This window comes from Nannobrachium achirus (genome assembly GCF_963921795.1).
Source record: "Nannobrachium achirus genome assembly, chromosome: 11".
NCBI classification, from domain to species: Eukaryota; Metazoa; Chordata; class Actinopteri; order Myctophiformes; family Myctophidae; genus Nannobrachium; species Nannobrachium achirus.
This window is the reverse complement of record NC_137820.1, coordinates 5,673,254-5,695,936: the sequence shown is the minus strand read 5'-3', so window position 1 is coordinate 5,695,936 and position 22,683 is coordinate 5,673,254. Positions and strand designations below refer to the sequence as shown.

Genomic DNA, 22,683 nt, shown 5'->3' with positions numbered 1-22,683 from the left:
CAAACACTGATGTTACCATAGCTGTGTACAGCATAACAGACATGAAGCCTGATACAACAACAGCCACAATACATGGTTTCAATGTCAAGGCCCTTTGACAGTGTTTAAGTATGACTGAGTGCATACTACCACCTAGTGGTCAGAATGGTGGCTACACATGAGGAGATCATTGTGCATAGAGACACACCTACAAATTCAAGTCCACAATTGAGACAGCGGCTCCGCTTCGGGTAAGGGAGAACGGTGTAGAGCAAGCCAGTCCATAGAAAGTCATTGCAATTCAACTGAGGTTAGCCTAGCAGTCACTTTAGATTAGAACCAATAGCAGCATTTTTACCCCTAAAAAAACAATTTAAATAGTTCTCTGTTTGTATGTGCATCAGGTCAAGAGGTCTCATTGCTCTTCCTGGTTTCCCCCTCTGGCTCATTGGGGCTCATTGGTGGAAACGAGGAAATGCACTGAGAGTCCGAGACAAGCTGGAGTAAAACACTTCTTTATCGAACAATATGGACTGACACATTCCTTAGAGCTTCCTGATGGATAGATAACAATTCTTACCCTTAGCACTACAGAAAAATCAATGACCATACATGAAGCTAGTTAGCATTTGTTTTTTAGGTTTTTAGAACTTTGATTATATTGTGTTTTTTTTTTCTAGATAGATATCCATTTGCATTTGTTATATTGCTGTTGATGTACTGACATTATCTTGTTTATTATTGTGATGTTTTATCTGCTTATTGTAAGTCGCTTTGGATTAAAAGCGTCTGCTAAATGCCTAAACTGTATACTGTAAACTGTAATTCACCCTTTGTCAAGTCCCGCCCTTTGTCCCGACCCTCTTCAAACCCATTGGTTTTGGTGGGACACTCGGTGGGCCACTCCATCCACTACCATTTTAATTCAGTTGCTTCGTATTGTTATTCTGTGTGTTCAATTCTAATTTCAAACTTTGTTTCAGTAAAATGGAGCTGCTCAGTGGCAGTATAGTGACTCAGCATGTTTTTAAATGTTTTTATTTCTCCAAAAATTATGTTTTAGTAAATTCAACATAAAAAAGGCGGAACCAGGGCGGGACAAGGCAGATAGAGCCTGCTGGTTGGTCAGTCAGGGACCAACCAGGAGGCTAACAAAGGGTGAATTGAGACAGCGGCTCCACTTTGGGTAAGGGAGAACGGTGTAGTGCAAGCCAGTCCATAGAAAGTCATTGCAATTCAACTGTGGTTAGCCTAGCAGTCACTTTAGAACAAATAGCAGCATTTTTACCCCTAACATTTTTTTTAAATAGTTGTCTCTGTTTGTATGTGCATCAGGTCAAGAGGTCTCATTGCTTTTCCCCGTTTCCCCCTCTGGCTCATTTGGGGCTCATTTGGGGAAACGAGGAAATGCACTGAGAGTCCGAGACAAGCTGGAGTAAAAACACTTCTTTATCGAACAATATGGACTGACACATTCCTTAGAGCAGGGGTGGGCAACTTTGATGATGGAGAGGGCCACTATATTTCCACACTCACTCCAGAGGGCCACATTGCATATTGCTATATCGTACTTTGTCATTCTACTATATTTCATACAAAAGAAACAAAAATAGCAGATCTACAAGTTCAAAACGCGTCACGCTGCGACACGTTTTGAGCTTGTAGATTGCCTATTTTTGCTTCTTTTGAATTGGAATCCTGAATTATTTTTTGTTATTTTTTAATTGGAATCCCGAAATGTAACATTTTGATTACATGTCAAATGCATTTAGTTATACTCATGTTAACTTTATGAACTTAAATACAAATACATTGGACATAAAAAAAATACATTTTAATACTGCTATACCAGGCTACTAATATGGACTGAAGTAATTAAAGCGGTTCATGCTTGCACGTTTGGAATTGTTGTAACAGCTGAAAGCAATAATATATCAGTATTCTGATATTAATCTGCGGGCCGCATTAAGTGAAGGTGGGGGCCGAATGTGGCCCCCGGGCCGCCAGTTGCCCACGTATGCCTTAGAGCTTCCTGATGGATAGATAACAATTGGGGCAAGAAGGTAAGTGTGTTTAGCCACATGCACAGTGTTTATCCGCTGTGTGAGCTAAATGTCCCCCCACACTGACTTCCAGCACAGAGTGTGTGGCCTGCAGTGCAGTTGGCTGATTGACAGCCTGGCTGCCTGTCAAACGGTGAGGCTGTGTGCCTTATCATCCTGCACACAGCTGGTCAGGTGCTGCTTCTCTGAGAGCTGCTGTAGACTGCAGAGACAAGGTCATGACTGCTGAGTTAAAGAGCTAAAACATGAATGGTGAAATGGTAAGTGGTGCATTTATAGATTTATAGTAGCTTTCTGCAAAGCCAGAATCCCCAAACTGCTCACTGGCCAATAATATAAGCCTGTGTGTGTGTGTGTGTGTGTGTGTGTGTGTGTGTGTGTGTGTGTGTGTGTGTGTGTGTGTGTGTGTGTGTGTGTGTGTGTGTGTGTGTGTGCTCAGCATACCTAACCCTGGGTAAATAAAAGGTTAGAAAAAAAGGGACCTTCAACATGCGATCAAACCAGAAACCTTCCGATTCCAGACGTCCAGAACAGTTACTTTTCAACCATTCAAGTAGTCTGGCGTGGCCAGACTGTTGACTCCCGCGATTTGCAAATGCTCCCGTCATACAGTCTGTGGCGACGGAAATGTTAGCATGTTTCCTAAACCCACCAGGATTGAGTTAAGACCCACCTCGTGGAAACGCCCCTCTCAATATAATCTTAAGTATGAAAGTGCATATGAACGTTAGACTTAGTGCAAAGCATTACTGTACCTACTACCTACCGATCCATTACAATAATACACGCAGAATACGGCCAAAGCCATATCCAAACTATAACAATGTAACTGATAATCAGTAAGAGTTGTTATTTTGAGCACAGTAGTGACAAATTAATAGCTTTCTCAGAACGTTTTTCTCTTTAGCAAAGTTACAAAGTTTTCCCTTTTTTAAGCACAAAAGAAATGCCAGCACTCACTTTAGAATGAATTCTTCCATTTATCCCCCCAGCAGCAGCACCACTTGGAAGTGTTTTTGTGTGACGCTGTAGTCGAGTAGGGCAGAGACAAGGTTTCTGCCCAACAGCAACAATATCTTATTAGGGAGGATTGATTTGGCAAACAATTACAGCTTAATGAATGTTTAGGATGTAAACACTAAATCAATTACCTTGTTAGCAATGTCTTCTGTGGAAGTGCTGTAGTCATTGTATTTTTTAAATACTAGATTGATTTCAGCCTAACTGTTTACCATGCTGTCTGCTATGGACCAGAGACCTGCAACGGGCCGGGGACCCACAAATACCCGGCGGGGACCCGCGTTTGGCAGGTGAAAATGGGCAGAAAATATACTATTATAAAGTCGTGGGTACGGGGACGGGCGGTACAGGACTAAATGCGGGCGGGTAATATTTTATTGTTAAAGTCAGAGAGCACTGTTTCTGCCCAAACAACGTCACCTCACAGTAGCAGCTGGACACACACAACACACAACCACGGCACGCATAAACAAAGTAGTAACACCAGTAAGTCTCCCTAATACACATACACAAACTTTAGAAGGCAATGGTCGCCAATCAGGAGGGAATATGGGAAATGGGACAGATGCATGTTGATGACATGACTTTAGAGATACTGTGAGAAATCAGGGGTGGAGGTTGTGATTTGCCATCCAATTTGCGTGATTTTAGGCCAAAAATGTGTAGGAGCAGTGTTCAAAAATGTGTTTAAAAAAATCGGCCTGATGGTGGTGCTAAAGGAGACAGATCCATTTTGATGACAGGACACTAGGTATACTGTGTACCGCTTTGCGTCATTTTAGGGAAGAAACTGTAGGGCCAGTGTCCATGAATGTGTTTTGCAAGAATCGGCCTCATGGTGGCGCTAGAAGAGGGCCATGTGAGAAATGAGGGGTGACGGAGAGACTAACGGACAGACAGCCGGTGGAGGTTTTGATAGTAACTGCGACCTGACGAACAAAGGAGTCACGAATGCTCTTCACTGCTGAGTGAATTGCCTTATAGCCTATATGTTCTCATAACCAAGCTGGTTTAAAAGGCTATCCAAAAGAACTAAGAGTGGCAGCCGAACCTGGCGTTTATGTAGGCTATAGGTTATAATAAATATAATAATTGCAGGGACAGCACCCTCTAGTGGCCAACAATGGACTCTCGTCAATCTACGGCTTTGGCAGAAAGTAACATCTCACCATATCTGTGAAGGTGTTCTCTATATTAATCAATAACATTAGTAACATCTCACCATGTCTTTGAAGGCGTTCTCTATTAATCAATAACATTAGTAACATCTCTATTAATCAATAACATTAGTAACATCTCACCATGTCTTTGAAGGCGTTCTCGATGGCTCCCATCACCAGGCTCTCGTGCGACACCTTCTTCTCGGTGAAGAAGCGCATGGGCGGGGCGCTGGGCGGTGCGGGGCCCGGGGCCCCCGCGGCCCCCCGCAGCGAGGCAGCCCGGGTCAGGGTGCCCCGGTGGGGGGTGTGGCTCATAGGCTCCTCCCCCAGGCAGGTGGGCGGGACCAGGGCCGGCGAGCACAGGATGTCCAGGACCTCCTGGAAGGTGCGGGGTTGGAAAAAAATAAAATGAAAAATAAAAAGAGTTTTGCATGTTCTCCCCGTGTCCCCTAGGGTAGGAACCCTCACAAAAAACATGCAGTAATCCAACGTGGACTCCTCATGCATAGAAGGAAGCATGAGGTCAGTCCGTTGCTCTCCCCAGGTTGGACTCCTCATGCATAGAAGGAAGCATGAGGTCAGTCCCTTGTCTCCCCAGGTTGGACTCCTCATGCATAGAGGGAAGCATGAGGTCAGTCTGTTGTCTCCCCAGGTTGGCAGAGGGAGTGTAGCGCCCAGGATTACATTAGACCAGTGGTTCTCAAACTTTTTGGGCTTCAGTACCGCTTTTCCTGATTGCTGAATCCAAGTACCCCCTTCAATCGACAACACCATTTTGACTAGAAAATACTGACATCAAAAGTCCAGTTTTTATGTCAACATGTTGAAAATAAAATGGGCCTATTTTCTATTCAGTAACTGTAAAATTCGTACTTTATTTGGTTTAAAGCTAAACAGAGCAGCACGTTCACATACCTTTTGTCAATGTATTATCATTAAATGTTTCCATTTTCCATGTTCTCTCGAGTACCCCCTGTAGCACCTCTGCGTACCCCTAGGGGCACACGTACCCCCATTTGAGAACCACTGCATCAGATACCTGCAGGTGCAGAGCGATGTGGTGGTGCAGCAGACGAGAGGCCACCACCGCAGCCCCGGAGCCGGCGTGGCCGTCGAACAGACCCCAGTAGTGGAAGGTTAGACCCTCACAGCTGTCCTGCACACACACACACACACACACACACACACACACACACACACACACACACACACACACACACACACACACACACACACACACACACACACACACACACACACACACACACACACACACACACACACACACACACACACACACACACACACACACACACACAATGGACAGAGAGAGACACACGGAGACACACTCAATATAAAAACCTGGCAATGGGCAGGCAGTGCATCATTCATATTCCAACCATACCATCGTCGGTATAAGTGATATTTTGGTGTATGCTAAAACAAGGCATATGTATTTGTTTTACCATAGTAAATACTGTAACTCAAAAAGAAATGTATCTAGATCAGGGGTACTCAAACCTTTTTTTTTTTATCTCACGACCCCCAAATTATTAGTGAATATACTCGTTTGTCTAGTTGCATGCCAGTCCCATAAACCCCCAAAAACTGATCTTTAAGCTCACATCGCTTTGTAAGCTTGTAGATCTGCTATTTTTCGGTTTAAAGTTATACCATGTAACTTTTTTTATAAAACAAATCTTAAAATTGTCCTAACTCTTAAATCGCTAAAGTTTTAGAACACCCACTCCGTTATTTTCAGCTTCTGAAGCCTTCTCTTTATATATTTTCTTCTAGCAGTGACAGGGGCGGGATTTCCCGGCAAAATGACGTCATCATACACTACCGGCCAATCACAGCGAGGGTTATACACTGCCGGCCAATCACAGCGCATCTTGAAGTGGGGTCGCTAGCTATCACAATAGGGCGGCCATATTTGTAGGCGCCCGTGTGTCTCTATCTATACTCGGGTGAAACACTCCGTTTCTCCGGAATGCCTGAACGCACAGGAACCAGGGACCCCTCCAAAGATAGATCTCGGCGAGGTGGAGGCAGACGCGGGGGTGACGCGGGGGTGTGAGGCCCGGTCCGCGGCGAAAAACGTCCGAAAGACGCGGACGCTACTGACCACTAGTTGAGCAACTTACACAGTATAGCTTTAAGATAAGATTTTTTTTTTTTATAAAAATGACATAAAGATAAAAGAAAAAGAAAATACCCGTAATTGCCGGACTTTTCCCATGTTTTGAACCCTGCGGCTTATACAACCTTGCAGCTTATATGTAGATTTGTACAACTAACGGCCACCAGGGGCGCTCTAGCGGGAAGCAGGAAGGTCACTTGTGGCTTATAGTCCGGTGCGGCTTGTATATGTAAACATTTGTTTTTCGTTCTAAATTTAGCTTGTGTGGCTTATAGTCCGGCAATTACGGTACATTCATAAAATCACTGTCTTAAAATGCTGATGTCCTCACAAGTATTGTAATAATAAAAACCTGTGTGCTTACTTATTAGGTGCTTGGTCTACCTACGTTATTATTACCGTATTTGCCGGACTATAAGCCGTGGCTTTTTTCCCCTTGTTTTGAACCCTGCGACTTATACAACGGTGCGGCTTATATGGAGATTTTTTACAGCTAACGGCCAGTTAGTTAGTTTTACAATGGTCTTTAACAAGGATTTATATATAGATGTTTACAGCAAACGGCCACCAGGGACGCTCTAGCGGGAAACAGGAAGGATACCTGCAGTTTACACAGTTGGGTGCGGCTTATATATGTAAAAAATCGTTTTTTGTTCTAAATTTAGCTGGTGCGGCTTATATTCAGGTGCGGCTTATAGTCCAGCAATTACGGTATTTTTCTAGCTTGATATTTCTATGCTATTGATGTATTGATGTTGATGCATTGATGTATTACCTTGCTCATTGTAAGTCGCTCTGGATTAAGAGTGCCAAATGCCTAAATTGTAAATTGATTTAAGAGGCCAGACTCACCAGGCCATCCCTGAGGCCCAGCCCCTCTCCGTTGGGCAGGGAGGACCTCCTGCGACAGGTGGGGATCCGGCTGGGCGTGGACCCCCCTCCCTGGGAGGTGGGGGTCCGGCTGGGCGTGGACCCCCCTCCCTGGGAGGTGGGGGTCCGGCTGGGCGTGGACCCCCCTCTCCTCTGGACCAGCAGCACCTCACAGCACGCCTGGTCCTCGTTCAGCGTGCTCTTCCCCGCGTTGATCACCCTGGAGACGGAAAAACACAAAGATCTTAGAGCCGGGGTCTTCAACAGGGGGTCCTTAGAGTTACTACAGGGGCTCCTCCAAATCTTTGTGTGATACAAACTTTCATACGTTTAACCCCTTTTCTACCACATTTTGTGGTCACATGTTCAGATACTGGATTCTGATTGGCTTAAAACAGTGGTAAATCAGTCAACAACCTTGAGTTGGCTCATGGACTCCACCCACTGTTGTGTTGCAGTTGTATAACTAGATAACCTTGCAAGTTACAACTGAGTTTTCTTTCATTTATATGGTAGAAGTGGTAGAAAAGCAACTTACCATTCGAGGGTCGTGGGTTGTTGGCTGATTTACCACTGTTTCCACAACCCTGAAACAGTGGTAAATCAGCCAACAACCCACTCCCTCTCATGGTAAATGGCTTACTTTTATATTAACCACTTGAATCCTAGCGTCCATATTCTGAGAACTTTAGCCAAAAATAGCAGATCTACAAGCTCTCAACGCCTCGCAGCGAGCTTGTAGATCTGCTATTTCTGGCAAAGAGGTTTGGTGTAGAGGAGAAAAAGAATGTAAAGTTTAACTAGAAATACTGTTCCTACGAAACAGTGTGGGCTCGCTGGCTGTACTCTGCAGTGAGCTAACTGTCATGTGAAGCTCAACTCCAGCTAACTTGCCTGGCTCCAGCCAATAGACCCGTCCACTCTCTGAGTGGACAGCTTCTCTTGGTCTGGAATTAGCATATGACGCGCGTCTTTATGTCGGTGTCTTGGGCACCGACCAATGAAATCAATGCAAGACGGAGGAGGGGTGGGTCTAACTTTTGAACTTTTGAACCCTTTTGAACCCTTTGAACTTCAAAAGGGTTCTGAACTGCAGTCAGTGATTGTCGTTAGTGATTCTCTCTAATCAATGAAACGATTTCTATAATTAAAACGTCTCCATATTGCTTGGGAAGTCCACTTCCATGACAAATGACTGTATTATGTCTCTGTAAATATTTAAATGTTGGCTATTTTAAAATAGCCGATGTACAAGCTCACATCTGTGACAGTGTGGATGACAATAAAAACTAGAAATACTGTTCCTACGAAACAGTGTGGGTTCGCTCGAGACTATATTCTGCAGAGTGCTAACTGTCATGTGATGCTCAACCAATACTCCAGCTGACACTACACCTCATTGGCTAAGGGCCCTGCCTTTGTACTGTCGTGGTGGAACTTGATAAATAAATAATGAAGATAACATAGTAGTGCAATAATTAGAAATTGCTTGCTTTATTCTACAGCAAGCTAACTGTCGTGTGAAGCTCGACCAATACTCGACTCGAGCTAACACCTCTCCCATAGATTCCCTCTTGATTCACAAAAAGGTGTATCTAGAAGATGAAGAAATAAAGTTTCCACAGGATTACAGTGTTAACAAGAAAGTGTGGTTGCCTATTTATTGACTGGGTAGCCAAATTGTCAACAAATGACCACTCCCCTATTGAATTCAATGGACTTACTCTATAATGGTGACGTCACCGAGAATGCTGCTTCCTGATTGGCTAAAAGTTGACCGTAATAAAATAAGGCCGGACTAAAACAATAGTCTGGTGTCACTAACAAGAAATGGCACAGTCCTTTTATTATACCAGCTTGCGCCTTGTCGGCAAGCCTTGCTGAGGTGATGACGTCACAGAGCCGGCCAATAAGGAGAAAATAAGGCTAAATAAGAAATAACAAAAGTCATTACTGTGTGTATCAGGTTGCACTTGCCATTGCCAATGTGTAGAAAGAATAAGAACAAAATCATATATAATTTCCCTCCCTCCTTTGTTATATTGCTCTAGCTAAAAGTTCTCTGTCGTATAATCCTTGTCCTCATTTTGGATCTTCCACATGACCATACACATTTTACTTTCCGGTCCTATCAAAATGGTCATGTAGATGATAATTCCTGATGTCCTTAGCATGGTAGTCTGCTGTCTCGGAAAGTTGGTTTAGATCTTCCTGGAGGCAATGCAATTTCTCCTTCAGCTGTTTATTCTCATCTGTGATAAGCGTTGCCTTAGTGTGCTCCTCCTTATATATGTCTTTAAGGGTGTTGATCTCAATGTCCTTCTGTTCCAACAGCCTTTGGACTTTTAGGAGGGTCTCGTCCCGTCTCTTGAACTCACCTTTGGTTCTCGGCTCTTCATGATGGAGTGGCCAATTCTTCTGAGCCGTCCTTTCCCCAGCCAGTGCAGGTCTCTCATCCTGGGTCTTAAGTTCTTTCTGGAATTGCCTATTCTTCTCGAGCAAAGACTCATTTTCACGTACAAGTTCCTGTTTCTCATACTGCCATTTCTTCTTATCCATGGTCCAATTAGCATCTTTGATTCTCAGTTCTACCTGGATGACATCAAGTTGGTTCTGGAGGTTCCCATTCTCCTCCTCCCACTTGTCCTTCATCTGACTCCAATAAGACTCTTGGTTTCTCAGTATTTCCTGGATGCGGTGCACTTGGTTCTGGAGTTGCCCATTATTCTCAGCCAAAGCAGAAGTGCCTCTAGCTTGTCCCTGTCTGTCCCCCTCCCAATTCTGAAGTTGCCCATTCTCCCCAGCCAAAGCCTCTGTGTCTCTTGTTTTTCCAACTCTTGTTTTTCCAAGACTGAATGAATGAATATCTGGGATTTTCTGGTCTATCTGGATGTGATCTAGTTGGTTCTGGAGTTGCCCATTTTTATCAGACAAAGCCTCAATTTCCCTGGCTTGTCTCTGTCTCTCAGCCTCACATTTCTCCTTCTCCATGCACCAATAATTATCTTTGGTTTTCAGTTCTTCTTGGATCAGGTCCAGTTGATTCTGAAGTTTACCATTATCAATAGTTAAATCTTCCTTTTCTTTCCCATGTCCCCGCCTCTCAGCCTCCCATTTCTCCTTCGCCATGTACCAATCAGCGTTCTTAGATGTCAGTTCTTCCTGAATTAGGTTCAGTTGGTGTTGAAGTTTGCCATTCCTCTCAGCCAAAGCATTATTTTCTCTAACTTGTCCCTCTGTCTCCTTCTCCCATTTATCCTTCTGCATGTACCAATCATTGTCCTTGGATCTCTGTTCTTTCTGAGTGAAGTCCAGTTGGTCCTGGAGTTGCCTATTTTCTTTAACCAAAGCCTCATTTTGTCTGGATTGTTCTCGTTTCTCCTCTTCCCATTTCTCCTTCTCTGCACAAATAAGAGATTCTTTGGTTTTCAGTTCACGGATAAGCTGCATATTCTTCTCAGAAAGAGACCCCTTTACTCCAGCTTGTAGCTGTCTCACCTCTTCCCAATTCCCCTTCTCCGTACACCAATTAGTGTCTTTGTTTCTAATGTCTTCCTGGATGTGGTCAAGTTGGTTCAGCTCCCTTTTCTCCTTCTTTATGTACCTATCAGTGTCCTTGGATCTCAGTTCTTCCTGGATGACGTCCAGTTGGTTCTGGAGTTTACTGTTTTTTATAGCCAAAGCCTCATTTTCTCTGGATTGTTCGTGTTTCTCCTCTTCCCATTTATCCTTCTCTGCACACCAATAGCAATGTTTGGTTCTTAGTTCGTCCTCGATGAGGTCGAGCTGGTTCTGGAGTTTACGATTCTTCACAGTCAAAGCCGTATTTTCTCTAGCTAGTCTATGTCCTTCAGCCTCGCATTTGTTCATCTCCAAACGCCAATCAGTTTCTTTGGTACTCAGTTCCTTCTGGATGAGATCCAGTTCTTTCTTTAGTTGTCCATTTTGCTCAGTCAATGCCTCCTTTTCTCTAGCTTTACTCTGTCTCTCCTCCTCCCATTTTTGCTTCTCCATGCACCGATATTTTGTTCTAATTTCTTCCTGGATCATGTCATGTTGTTTTTGGAGATGCCCAATCTTCTCATCCAATGCCCCTTTTTCTCTTTCCTGGAGTTGCCCATTCTGCTTAGCCAAAGCGTCCATTTGTCTAGCTTGTACCTGTCTCTCAGTATCCCATTTCTCCTTCTCCACACACCAGTATGTACATTTTGTTCTCAGTTCTTCCTGGGAGAGATGCAGTTGTTTCTGGAGTTGCTCAATCTTCTCACCTAAATCTTCTTTTTCTCTAGCATTTACCTGTTTCTCCTGCCCCCATTTTCCCCTCTCCGTACACAAATGAGCATGTGTGGTTTTAAGTTTTTCCTGGATGATGTCCAGGTGGTTCCTTAACTGACAATCTTTCTCTGACAAAGCCTCCTTTTCCCTCACTTGTTCCCTTCTCTCCTCCTCCCAGATGTCACTTTGTTTGTGCCAATTCATATTTTGGGTTTTCAGTTCGTCCTGTATGAGATCCAGTTGGTTCTGGAGTTGCCCATTCTTCTTAGTCAAAATGTCAATTCTTCTAGCATTTCCCTGTCTCTCAGCCTCCCATTTATCTTTCTCCCCACAATAATCAGAATGTTTTGTTTTCAGTTCTTCCTGAATGAGTTCCAGTTGGTTCTGAAGTTGCCCAATCTTCCCATCCAAAGCCTCCTTTTCTCTAGCTTGTACCTGTATCTTCTCCTCCCATTTCCCCCTCTCCAGGCACCAACGGTTATGTTTGGTTCTAAGTTCTTCTTGGATGAGGTCGAGTTGAGTCCTTAGTTGCACATTCTTTTCAACCAAAGTGTCACTTTCTTGAGCTTGTTCCTGTCTCTCCTTCGTAAAACGTCCCTTTTCCATACACCAATTCATATTTTTGGTTTTAAGTTCTTCCTGGATGATATCCAGATTGTTCTGGAGTTGTCTATTCTTTTCAGCCAGAGACTCCCTTTCCTTTGCTTGACCTAGACTCTCATCCTCCCATTTCTCCTGGTCTCGGCACCAATGAGCATTTTTGGTTCTTAATTCTTCCTGGGTGAGATTCAGTTGCTTCTGGAGTTGGCAATTCCTGTTGGCCAAAGCCTCTTTTTCTCTAGCTTGTCTCTGTTTGTCCTCCTCCCATTTCTCTTTATCAAGGCAACAAAGACTGTCTTTTGTTCTCAGTTCATCCTGGATGATGTCCAGTTGGTTCTGGAGTTTCCCATTCTTCTTAACCAAAGCGTCAATTTTTCCAGCTTGTCTCTGTCGCTCAGCATCCCCCATATCCTTCTCTACACGCCAAATAGCATCTTTGGTTCTCAGTTCTTCCTGGAGTTTTCTATTCTTTTCAGACAAAGAACCCATTTCTCTAGCTTGGCCTTGTATCTCTGACTCCCATTTCTCCTTCTCTAGGCACCAATGTGTCTCTTTGGTTCGCAATTCATCCTGGTTGAGATTCAGTTGGTTCTGGAGTTGCCGATTCCTGTTGACCAAAGCCTCTTTTTCTCTATCTTGTTTCTGTCTGTCCTCCTCCCATTTCTCCTTGTCAAGGCACCACTGATTATTTTTGGTTCTCAGTTCTTCCTGGATGATGTCCAATTGTTCCTGGAGTTGACCATTCTTTTTAGCCAAAGCATCAATCTTTCCAAGGTGCCTCTGTTTCTCACTATCCTGTGTATCCTTCTCCACACGCCGATTTGTTTCTTTGGTTCTCAGCTCTTCCTGGATGAGATCCAGTTGTGTCTGGAGTTGTTTATTCTTCTCAGCCCAAGAATTATTTTCTCTAGCTTGTCCTAGTCTTTCAGCCTCCCATTTCTCCTTGTCTCTGCACCATTGAGTATATTGTGTTCTCAATTCTTCTCGGGTGAGATCTATTTGGTTCTGGATCTGACCATTCCTGTTGGCCAAAGCCTCTTTTTCTCTAGCTTGTCTCTTTCTGTCGTCCTCCCATTTCTCCTTATCAAGGCCCAACTGAGTATCTTTGGTTCTTAATTCTTCCTGGGCAAGATCCAGTTGCTTCTGGAGTTGCCAATTCCTGTTGGCCAACGCTTCTTTTTCTCTAGCTTGTCTCTGTCTGTCCTCCTCCCATTTCTCCTTATCAAGGCACCACTGAGTATCCTTTGTTCTCATTTCATCCTGGATGACTTCCAGTTGGTTCTGGAGTTGCTCATTCTTCTTACCTAAAGCGTACATTCTCCCAGCATGTCCCTGTCTCTCAGCATCCCATATATCCTTCTCAACACGCCAATTTGTATCTTTGGTTCTCTGTTCTTCCTGTATGAGTTCAAATTGCTTCTGGATTTGTCTATTCTTCTCACACAAAGAATCATTCTCTTTAGCTTGCCCTTGTCTCTCCTCTCTCTCCTCATCCCACTTTTGCTTCTCAATGCCCCAATTCATATTGTTGGTTCTCAGTTCATCCTGGATGATATCCATTTGGGTCTGGAGTTGCCTAATCTGTTTAGCTAGAGCCTCATTTTGTCCTGCTTGTGCCAGCATTTCCTCCCATTTCTCCTTCTCCACACGAGAAATACTATCTTTGGTTTTCTTTTCTTCCTGCATGAGGCCCATTTGTTTCTGGAGTTGCTCAATCCTATTGGCCAAAGTGTCAATTTGTCCATTTCTTCCCTGTCTCTCTGCCTCCCATTTCTCCTTCTCCATACACCATTGAGCATCTTTGATTCCCAGTTCGACCTGGATGACATCCAGTCGGTTTTGGAGTTCCCCATTCTTCTGAATCAAAGTGTCCTTTTCTTTAGCTTGTCCCTGTCTCTCCATCTCCCATGTCTGCTTCTCTGTGCACCAACAACTATCTTTGGTTCTAAGTTCTTCTTGGATCAGATCCAGTTGTTTCTGGAGTTGTCTATTATTTTCAGCCAAAGAATCATTTTCTCTACCATGTGCTCGTCTCTCATTCTCCCATTTCTCCTTCTCTAGAAACCATTGAGTATCTTTTGTTCTGAATTCTTCTTGGGTGAGATCCAGTTGGTTCTGGAGTTGCCAATTCCTGTTGGCCAAAGTGTCTTTTTCTCTAGCTTGTCTATGTCTGTCCTCCTCCCATTTCTCCCTCTCAAGGCACCAAAGATTATCTTTAGTCCTCAGTTCATCCTGAATTGAATCCAACTGGTTCAGGATTGTCATGTTCTTAGTGGCCAAAATCTCCTTTTCTCTAAAAAGTCCTTGTCTCTCAGCCTCCCATTTGTTCTTTTCTCGACACCAATGAGTATCTGTGATCCTCAGTTCTTCCTGAATGCTATCCAGTTGGTTCTCCAGATGCCCATTCTTCATGGTCAAAGCCACCCTTTCTCTATGTTGTCCTTGTCTCTCCACCTCCCATTTCTCCTTATCCCTGCTCCATTGAGTGTCATTGATTCTCAGTTGTTCCTGGATGAGATCTAGTTGGTTCTGGAGTTTGCTATTTTCCTTAGCTGATGCCTCCTTTTCTCTCACATGTCCCTGCCTCTCCTCCTCCCATTTCTCCTTCTCCATACACCAATTGATATCTTTGGTTCTCAGTCCATCCTGGATGAGATCCACTTTGTTCTCGAGTTGCCAAATATGAGCGGCCCAAGCATCCCCTTTTCCATCCCCCCATTTCTGTATATGCCAATTATTTTCAGCCAAAGGCTCCTTTTCTGTAGCTTGTTGCTCCAATTTCACCTCCATACAATGATGAGTATCTGTATTTTTTGAGTCTTGCAAGATGAGATCCAGTTGGTTCTGGAGTTTTTTCATGATCCAATTAGTATCTTTGGTTCTCAGCTCTTCCTGGATTAGATCCAATTGGTTCTGGAGTTTCTCATTATTCATGGCCAAAGTGTCCCTTTCTCTAATGTTTGCTTGTCTCTCATTCTCCCATGTCTCCTTTTCCACACACATATGAGACTGGATGATATCAAGTTGTTTCTGGAGTTTTCCATTCTTCTCCATCAAAGCATCATTTTCATTAACTTGTTCCAGTCTCTCAGCCTCCCATGTTGCCTTCTCAGAACACCAATGGGCATCATTGGTTATCAGTTCTTCCTGGATTCGATCCAACTTGTTCTGAAGGTGCCCATTATTTTCAGCCAAAGCTTCCTTTTCTGTAACATGTCTCTGTCTCTCAGCCTCCCACTTTGCCATTTCCAAACACCAATAAGTGTCTTTGGTTCTCAGTTCTTGCTGGATGAGATCTAGTTGGTTCTGGAGTTGTCCATTCCTTATGGCCAAAGCGTCCTTTTCTCTAGCTTGTCCCTCTCTCTCAACCTCCCATTTTTCCTTCTCCAGGGACCAGTGAGCATCCTTTGTTCTCAGTTCTTCCTGGATGATGTCCAGTTGGGTTTGGAGCTTTTCATTTGTCACAGCAAAAGCTTCCTTTTCTTTAATGTGTGCCTGTCTCTGTTCCTCACAATTGTGCTTTTCCATGCAGAAAGTATATTTGGTTCCCGGTTCCTCCTGCATTAGATCTCGTTGGTTCAAGAGTTGCCTAATCTGCTTAGCCAAAGCCTCCATCTTTCCAGCTTGTCCCCCTATCTCTTCCCCCCATTTCTGGAGTTGACAGTTTTTCTCAGTCAAAGCATCCTTTTCTCTAGTGTGACGCTGTGTCTCCTCCCATTTCTCATCCCCACGCCACTGAGTGTCCTTGGCACTCAGTACTAATTGGATGAGATCCAGTTGGTTCTGGACTTTCACAGTCTTCCCAGTCAATGCCTCCTTTTCCTTCGCTTGTACCTGTCTGAAAGCATCCTTTCCTCTTCCATGTCGCTCCTCCGTTTTCTCCTCCAAACTCCACTGGGTATCTTTGCTTCTCAGCACTACCTGGATGAGGTCCAGTTGGTTCTGGAGTTTCTCATTTTCCTCAGCCAATGCCTCCTTTTCCTGATCTTGTCCCTTTCTCTCCTCCCATTTATTCTTATCTATACCACAACGAGCATGTTCCTGAATGAGTTCCAGTTGGTTCTTGAGATGCACATTTTTATCAGTCAAAGCTTTCTTTTCTCGATCTTGAACCCGTCTCTCCTCTTCCCATTTCTCCTTCTCCACACACCAATCCTTGTCTTTGGTTCTGAATTCTTCCTGAATGAGGTCCAGTTTTTGCTGAAGTTTACCATATTTCTCAGCCAATACCTCCTTTTCTTTAGCTTTTCTCTGTCTATCCTCCTCTAACCTTTGTTTCTCTGTGCACCAATGATTATGTTTTGTTCTCATTTCTTCGTGGTTGATGTCCTGTTGTTTTTGTAGTCGCTCAATCTCTTCAGTCAAAGTCTCCTTTTCTCTAGATTGCGCCTGTCTCTCCTTCTTCCAATTCTCCCTCTCTGTGCACCATTGAGTATGTTTGGTTCTCAGTTCTTCTTGGATGGCAACCAGTAGGTTCTGGAGTTGCCCAGTTTTCACATCCAAGGCTTCCGTTTCTCTAGCTAGTACCAGTCTCTCCTCCTCCCATTTGTCCTTCTCCTCGCACCAATGAGAATGTTTGGTTTTAAGTTCGTCCTGCATGACATGCAGTTGGTTCCTTAGTTGCCCATTTTTCTCATCCAAGGCCTCAATTTCTCTAGCTTGTCCATGTCTCTCCTTGTGCCATTTCTCCCTCTCCGTGCCCCAATGTGTATTTTTGGTTCTCAGTTCTTCCTGGACGATGTCCAATTGTTTCTGGAGTTGCTCAATCTTCACATCTAGAGCCACTCTTTCTCTAGCTTGTTCCTGCCTCTCCTCCTCCCATTTCTCCTTCTCCATAGAACAATTGCCGTGTTTGGTGCTCAGTTCTTCCTGAATTTTGTTCAGTTGGTTTTGGAGTTGCCCATTCTTCTCTGCCAAAACCTCATTTTCTCTATCTAGTCCCTGTCTCTCCTCGTCCCATTTATCCTTTTCCAAGGACCAGTGAGACACTTTATTTCTAACTTCATCATCAATGATTTCTAGTTTTTTCTGTAGTTGCCCACTCTTCTTATTCAAAGCCTCCTTTTCTCGTTTTAGCCCCTGTTTCTTCTCTTCCCATTTCTCTTTTTCTGTGCACCAACGAGAATTTCTGGTCCTCAGGTCTTCCTGGCTGGAATCCAGTTTTTTCCGGAGTAGCCCAATCTTTTCATCCAAATCTTCCTTTTCTCTAGCTTGTGCTTGTTTCTCCACTTCCCACTTGTCCTTCTCCATGCAAAAATTTGTATCTTTGATTCTCAGTTCTACCTGTATGATATCCAATTGGTTCTGGAGTTTCCCATTCTTCTCAGCCAACACCTCCTTTTCTCGTTTTTGTCCCTGTCTCTCCTCCTGCCATTTCTCCTTCTCCGTGCACAATAGAGAACTTTTCAATCTCAGTTCTTCCTGGATGAGGTCCAATTGGTTCTGGAGTTGCCCATTCTTCTTAGCCAAAGCCTCCTTTTCTCTACCTAGCCCCTGTTTCTCCCCTTCCAATTTCACCTTCTCCATGTTCCAATGAGAATTTCCCACTCTTAGTTCTTCCTGGATTAGGCCCTGTTGTTTCTGGAGTTGCCCAATAGTCTGAGCCAAAGTCCCCTTTTCTCTAGCTAGCACGTTTCTCTCCTCCTCCCATTGATCCTTCTTCATGCACCAATCCATAGTTTTGGTTCTCAGTTCATCCTCAATGACTTCCAATTGGTTCTGCAGTTTCCCATTCTTCTCAGCCAATGCGTCATTTCCTCTTATTTGTCGCTGCAATGTATCTTCCCATTTACCCTTCTCCACAACCCAAAGGTTATGATTCATCCTTAATTCTTCCTGGATGAGGTCCAGTTCGTTCTGCAGTTGCCAGTTGTTCTCATCCAAAGCCAATTTCTTTCTTGCTTGTTCCTGTCTTTCAACATCCCATTTCTCCTTCTCTGCGCACCAACTACGAACCTTTGTTTTCAGTTCTTCCTGGATGCGCTCAAGTTGGGTCTGGAGTTTCCCATTCTTCTTTGCCAAAGCCTCATTTTCTTCTCCTTGTCCCTCTCTCTCTGCCTCCCATTTTGTTTCTATGGTTCTCAGTTTGTCTTGGATGAGATCAAGTTGTTTCTGGAGTTGTCTACTCTTCTCAGCCAAAGCCTCCTTTTCTCTAATGTGTCCTAGTTTCTCAGCCTCCCTTTCCTCCTTCTCAAGGCACAAATGAGTATTTTTGGTTCTCAATTCCTCCTGTATGAGATCCAGTTGGTTCTGGAGTTGACAATTCCTGTTGGCCAAAGCCTCACTTTCTCTAGTTTGTGTTTTTCTGTCCTCTTCCCATTTCTTCTTATCAAGGCACCAATGATTTTCCTTGGTTCTTAATTTGTCCTGTGTGAGATCCAGTTGTTTCTGGAGTTGTCTATTCTTCTCAGCCAAAGCCTCCTTTTCTCCAGCGTGTCCCCGTCTCTCCGCCTCCCATTTCTGCTTCTCCAGGCACCAACTACTATTTTTGGTTCTCAGTTCTTCTTGGATGAGATTCAGCTGTTTCTGGAGCTGTTTATTCTTCTCAGCCAAAGCCTCATTTTCCTTAGCTTGTCTTACTCTCTCAGCCTCCAATTTCTCTTTCTCAAGGCACCAACTCATATCTTTGGTTCTCAATTCTTCATGAATGATATCCAGTTGGTTCTGGATTTGCGAATTCCTTTTGGCTAAAGTCTCCTTTTCTCTAGTGTGTACCTGTTTTTCATTCTCCCATTTCTCCTTCTCAAGACACCATTGAGTTTCTTTGGTTCTCAATTTGTCCTCTGTGTGAACCAGTTCATTCTGTAGTTTTACATTTTCTCTAGCTTGTCCTAGTCTCTCAGCCTCCCATTTCTCCTTCTCAAGGCGCCAACTAGTATCTCTGGTAGTCAATTCTTCCTGGGTGAGGTCCAGATTCTTCTGGAGTTGCAAATTATTTTTGGCCAAAATGTCAATTTCTTTAGCTTGTCCATTTCTCTCATTTTCCCATTTATCCTGCTTAGTTTTCAGTTCCTGTTGGTTGAGATGCAGTTTGTTCTCAAGTTGACCATTTGTCTCAGCCAATTCCTCCTTTTCTCTAGATAGTTTATGTCTCTCATCAACCCATTTTTCCTTCTCCATATGCCAATTATTGTCTTTGGCAGCCATTTCTTCCTGCATGAGGTCAAATTTGCTCTGGAGTTTTCTGTTCTTCTCAGCCAAAGTACCCCTTTCTTTAGCTTGTTCATGTAATTCATCCATCAATTTGTCCTTCTCCACGTACCAATCAGTTTCTTTAGTTCTCAGTTCTTCCTGGACTAGATCCAGTTGGTTCTGGAGTTGGCCATTTGTCATGGTTAATGTGTCTATTTCTTTAGCTTGTTCCTGTCTCTCAGCATCCCATTTGTCTTGTTCATAGCACTGATCAGTATCTTTTGTTCTGAGATCTTCTTGGACGAGGTCCAGTGTTTTCTGGAGTTGGTTGACCTTTTCATCCAAAGCTTCCTTTTCGCAAGCTCGCTCATGTCTCTCTTTCTCCAATTGCACCTTCTCAGTGCACCAATAACTCTCTTTCGCTCTAAGTTTTTCAGTGAAGACATCTAGTTGGTTCTGAAGTTGCACATTCTTCTCATCCAAAGCTTCCTTTTTGCTAACTTGTTCAAGTCTCTCAGTCTCCAATTTCACCTTCTCAGTGCACCAATAACTCTCTTTTTGTCTCAGTTGTTCTGTGACGAGGTCTAGCTGTTTTTGAAGTTGCACATTCTTCTCAGTCAACGCCTCCCTTTCACTAGCTTGTCTATGTATCTCCTTCTCCCATTTATCCTTCTCTGTTAACCAATGAGTATCTTGGGCTCTCATATCTTTGTCAAGTTGCACAATCTTCTCAGCCAAAGCATCCTTTTGAGTAGTTTTGGTTTTAATTTCTTCCTGGATGAGTTTGAGTTGGTTCTGGAGTTCCTCGTTTTTCTCAATCAAAGTGTCCTTTATTGTAGTTAGTCCTTGTCTCTCTACCTCCCATTTCTCCTTCTCCTTGCACCAAAAGGTGTCTTTTGTTGTCAGTTTGTTTTGAATGAGATCTAGTTGGTTCTGGAGTTGCACATTCTTCTCACCCAGATCATTCTTTTCTTGGGCTAATCCCTGTCTCTCCACCTCCCATGTCTCCTTCTCCGTAAACCAAAGAGTGTCTTTTGTTTTCAGCTCTTCCTGGACGAGATGGAGTTGTTTCTGGAGTTCCAAATTCGTTTCAATCAAAGTGTCCCTTTCTCTAGCCTGTTCAAATCTCTCTGCATCCCATTCTTCCTTCTCTGTCCACCAAAGACTTTCTTTGCTTCCCAGTTCTTTCTGGATGAGGTTAATTTGCTTTTGTAGTTGCCCATTCTTCTCAACCAGAGCATCCCAATCTCCAGCTTGGATCTCTCTCTTCACCCCCAAGTTCAGGAGTTGGTTATAGTTCTCATCCAAAAACTCATTTTGTCTAGGTTGTCTCGGTCTCTCAACCTCCCGTTGCTCCATCTTCTTGCACAACTGACTATCTATGTCTGTCAGTTCTTCCTGAACAATTTCCTGTTGGTTTGTGAGTTTCCCATTTTGGTTAAACATAGCCTCCTTTTCTCTAGCATGGCTCTCTCTCTCCTGATCGTATTTTTCCTTGTCCATGGCCCAGAAAGTATCTTTGGTTCTCGGTTCCTCCTGGGTGAGGTGTAGTGGTTTCTGTAGTTGTATATTCCTCTCAGGCAAAGCCTCATTTTCTCTAGCTTGATTATTTGTCTCCTCCCATGTATCCTTCTCCACATACCGATGAGTACTATTGGTTGTCGCTTCCAGGCTCAGTTGTTTCTGGTGTTCATCATCCTTAGGTAAATGGGTATCTTCTCCATATTGTACCTCTCTCTCTTCAACCAATTTCTGGGGGAGCTGCCCATATGTCTTGTGCAAAGCTTTCTCCTCTTTATCATTGTTCTTTCTCTCCTCTTTCCATTCCTGCTTTTCCACGTTTTCTAGCATTTCTCCCTGATTGCGATCCTGTTTGTTCTGTTGTTCATTCTTGGACAAATCATTATTTTCTTGACCTGGTCTCTGTCTCTTCTCTTCCCATGTATCCTTCTCTTTTGTTGGGAAGTCTTCCTGGATTTGATCCAGTTGGTTGTGGAAAAGAGCATCCTCTGCCGAACGCTCATATCCTTTAGCTTGTTGTGGTCTTTCGTCCCCTGATGTCTCCTTCTCAATACACACAACAGTTTCTTCTGTACTCACTTCTTCCAGAATGAGGTCCAGTTGCTCATTCAAATTAGGCAACACCTCCTTTTCTCCAGTTTGTCTCTGTCCGTCCACTTGTGCATCCTCGTTTTCCAAGGCTTTCTTTTCTTGAACTTGTTCTTCCGGTGTGATGTCCAATTGGTTCTCGGGTTGACGATTCCTCTCAACCAAAGCCTCCCTTTCTCCAGTTTGTCTCTGTCCGTCCACTTGTGCATCCTGGTTTTCCAAGGCTTTCTTTTCTTGAACTTGTTCTTCCTGTGTGATGTCCAATTGGTTCTGGGGTTGATGTTTCCTCTCACCCAAAGCCTCCTTTTCTCTAGGTTGTTCCACCTCCCATTTAACCGTGTTCCTTTCTTCTTCCTGGATGGGGTCCAGATGGTTCTGGACATTCACCTCCCATGTTTCCACCTTGTGTTTCACCTTCTCCATGCTGGAGCACACGATGGGGCTTTGTGCCTTTATCTCTTCCTCACATTTTGGGAGCTGACCATTCAATTCCAAAGCCTTGTTGTCCTTTTCTCGGATGAGGCCTAATTGGTTCTGGAGTTGCCCAGTCCTCCTAGCCAAAGAAGGATTTTCCTGGTCTAATCGCAGTGTCTCCTCCCCCACTTTCCCCTTCTCCACATGCAATTGAGTATCTGTTATTAGTTCTTCATGGGGGAGGTTCAATTGGTTCTGGGGCTGGAGGCTTTGCCTAAACAAATAGTGCTTTTCCCCCTTAATTTGTCCCTGCCACACTACCCCCCTTTTCTGGACCTGCTCATTCTCGTTATCCAAAGCCCCCATCTCTTTAGCTGGTCCCTGTCTTTCCTCCACCCTCTTGATGCAGAGAATGTCTTTGGTTTTAATTTCTTCCAGTTGGTTCTGAAGTTGTAGAATCTTCTCAACCAAATCATTATTGTTCCGAGCTAGTTCCTGTATCGACTCCTCCATTTTCTCCTTCTCCGCATACCACTGAGTATCTTTGTTTCGCAGTTCTCCCTGGATGAGGTCCAGTTGGTTCTGGAGTTGCCTATTCTTCCCAGCCATTGCCTCATTTTCGTCAGCTTTTCCCTGTCTCTCATCCTCCCATTTCTCCTTCTCCATGCACCACTGAATACCGTTGTTTCTCAGTTCTTCCTGGATGAGGAGCATGCTTTGCCTAAGCAAAGCCTCCTTTTCTTCAGCTTCTCCCTGCCACTCACCCCATTTTGCCTTCTCTGCCCTCCAAACAGTATCTCTGCCTTTCATTTCTTCCTGCAAGAGGTGCAGTTGGCTCTGGAGTTGTCTATTCTTTTCAGCCAAAAGTCCTTTCTCTTTAGCTTGTCTCTCTGTATCCTCCTCCCATTTCTCCCTCTCC

General features: G+C 43.9%; 1 protein-coding gene across 1 annotated transcript in view; it reads right to left on the bottom strand.

Moving 5' to 3' along the window:
- Positions 1-22,683, bottom strand: part of ppm1h (protein phosphatase, Mg2+/Mn2+ dependent, 1H) — a 101,069-nt gene that overhangs the window by 46,436 nt on the left and 31,950 nt on the right. Inside the window, exons 4-6 of the mRNA XM_080737430.1 lie at positions 7,218-7,455; positions 5,262-5,378; positions 4,364-4,600 (exon numbers count right to left, since the gene is read on the bottom strand). Coding sequence (XP_080593556.1) covers positions 4,364-4,600; positions 5,262-5,378; positions 7,218-7,455 — 592 coding nt within the window. The remainder of the gene's footprint in view (positions 1-4,363; positions 4,601-5,261; positions 5,379-7,217; positions 7,456-22,683) is intronic.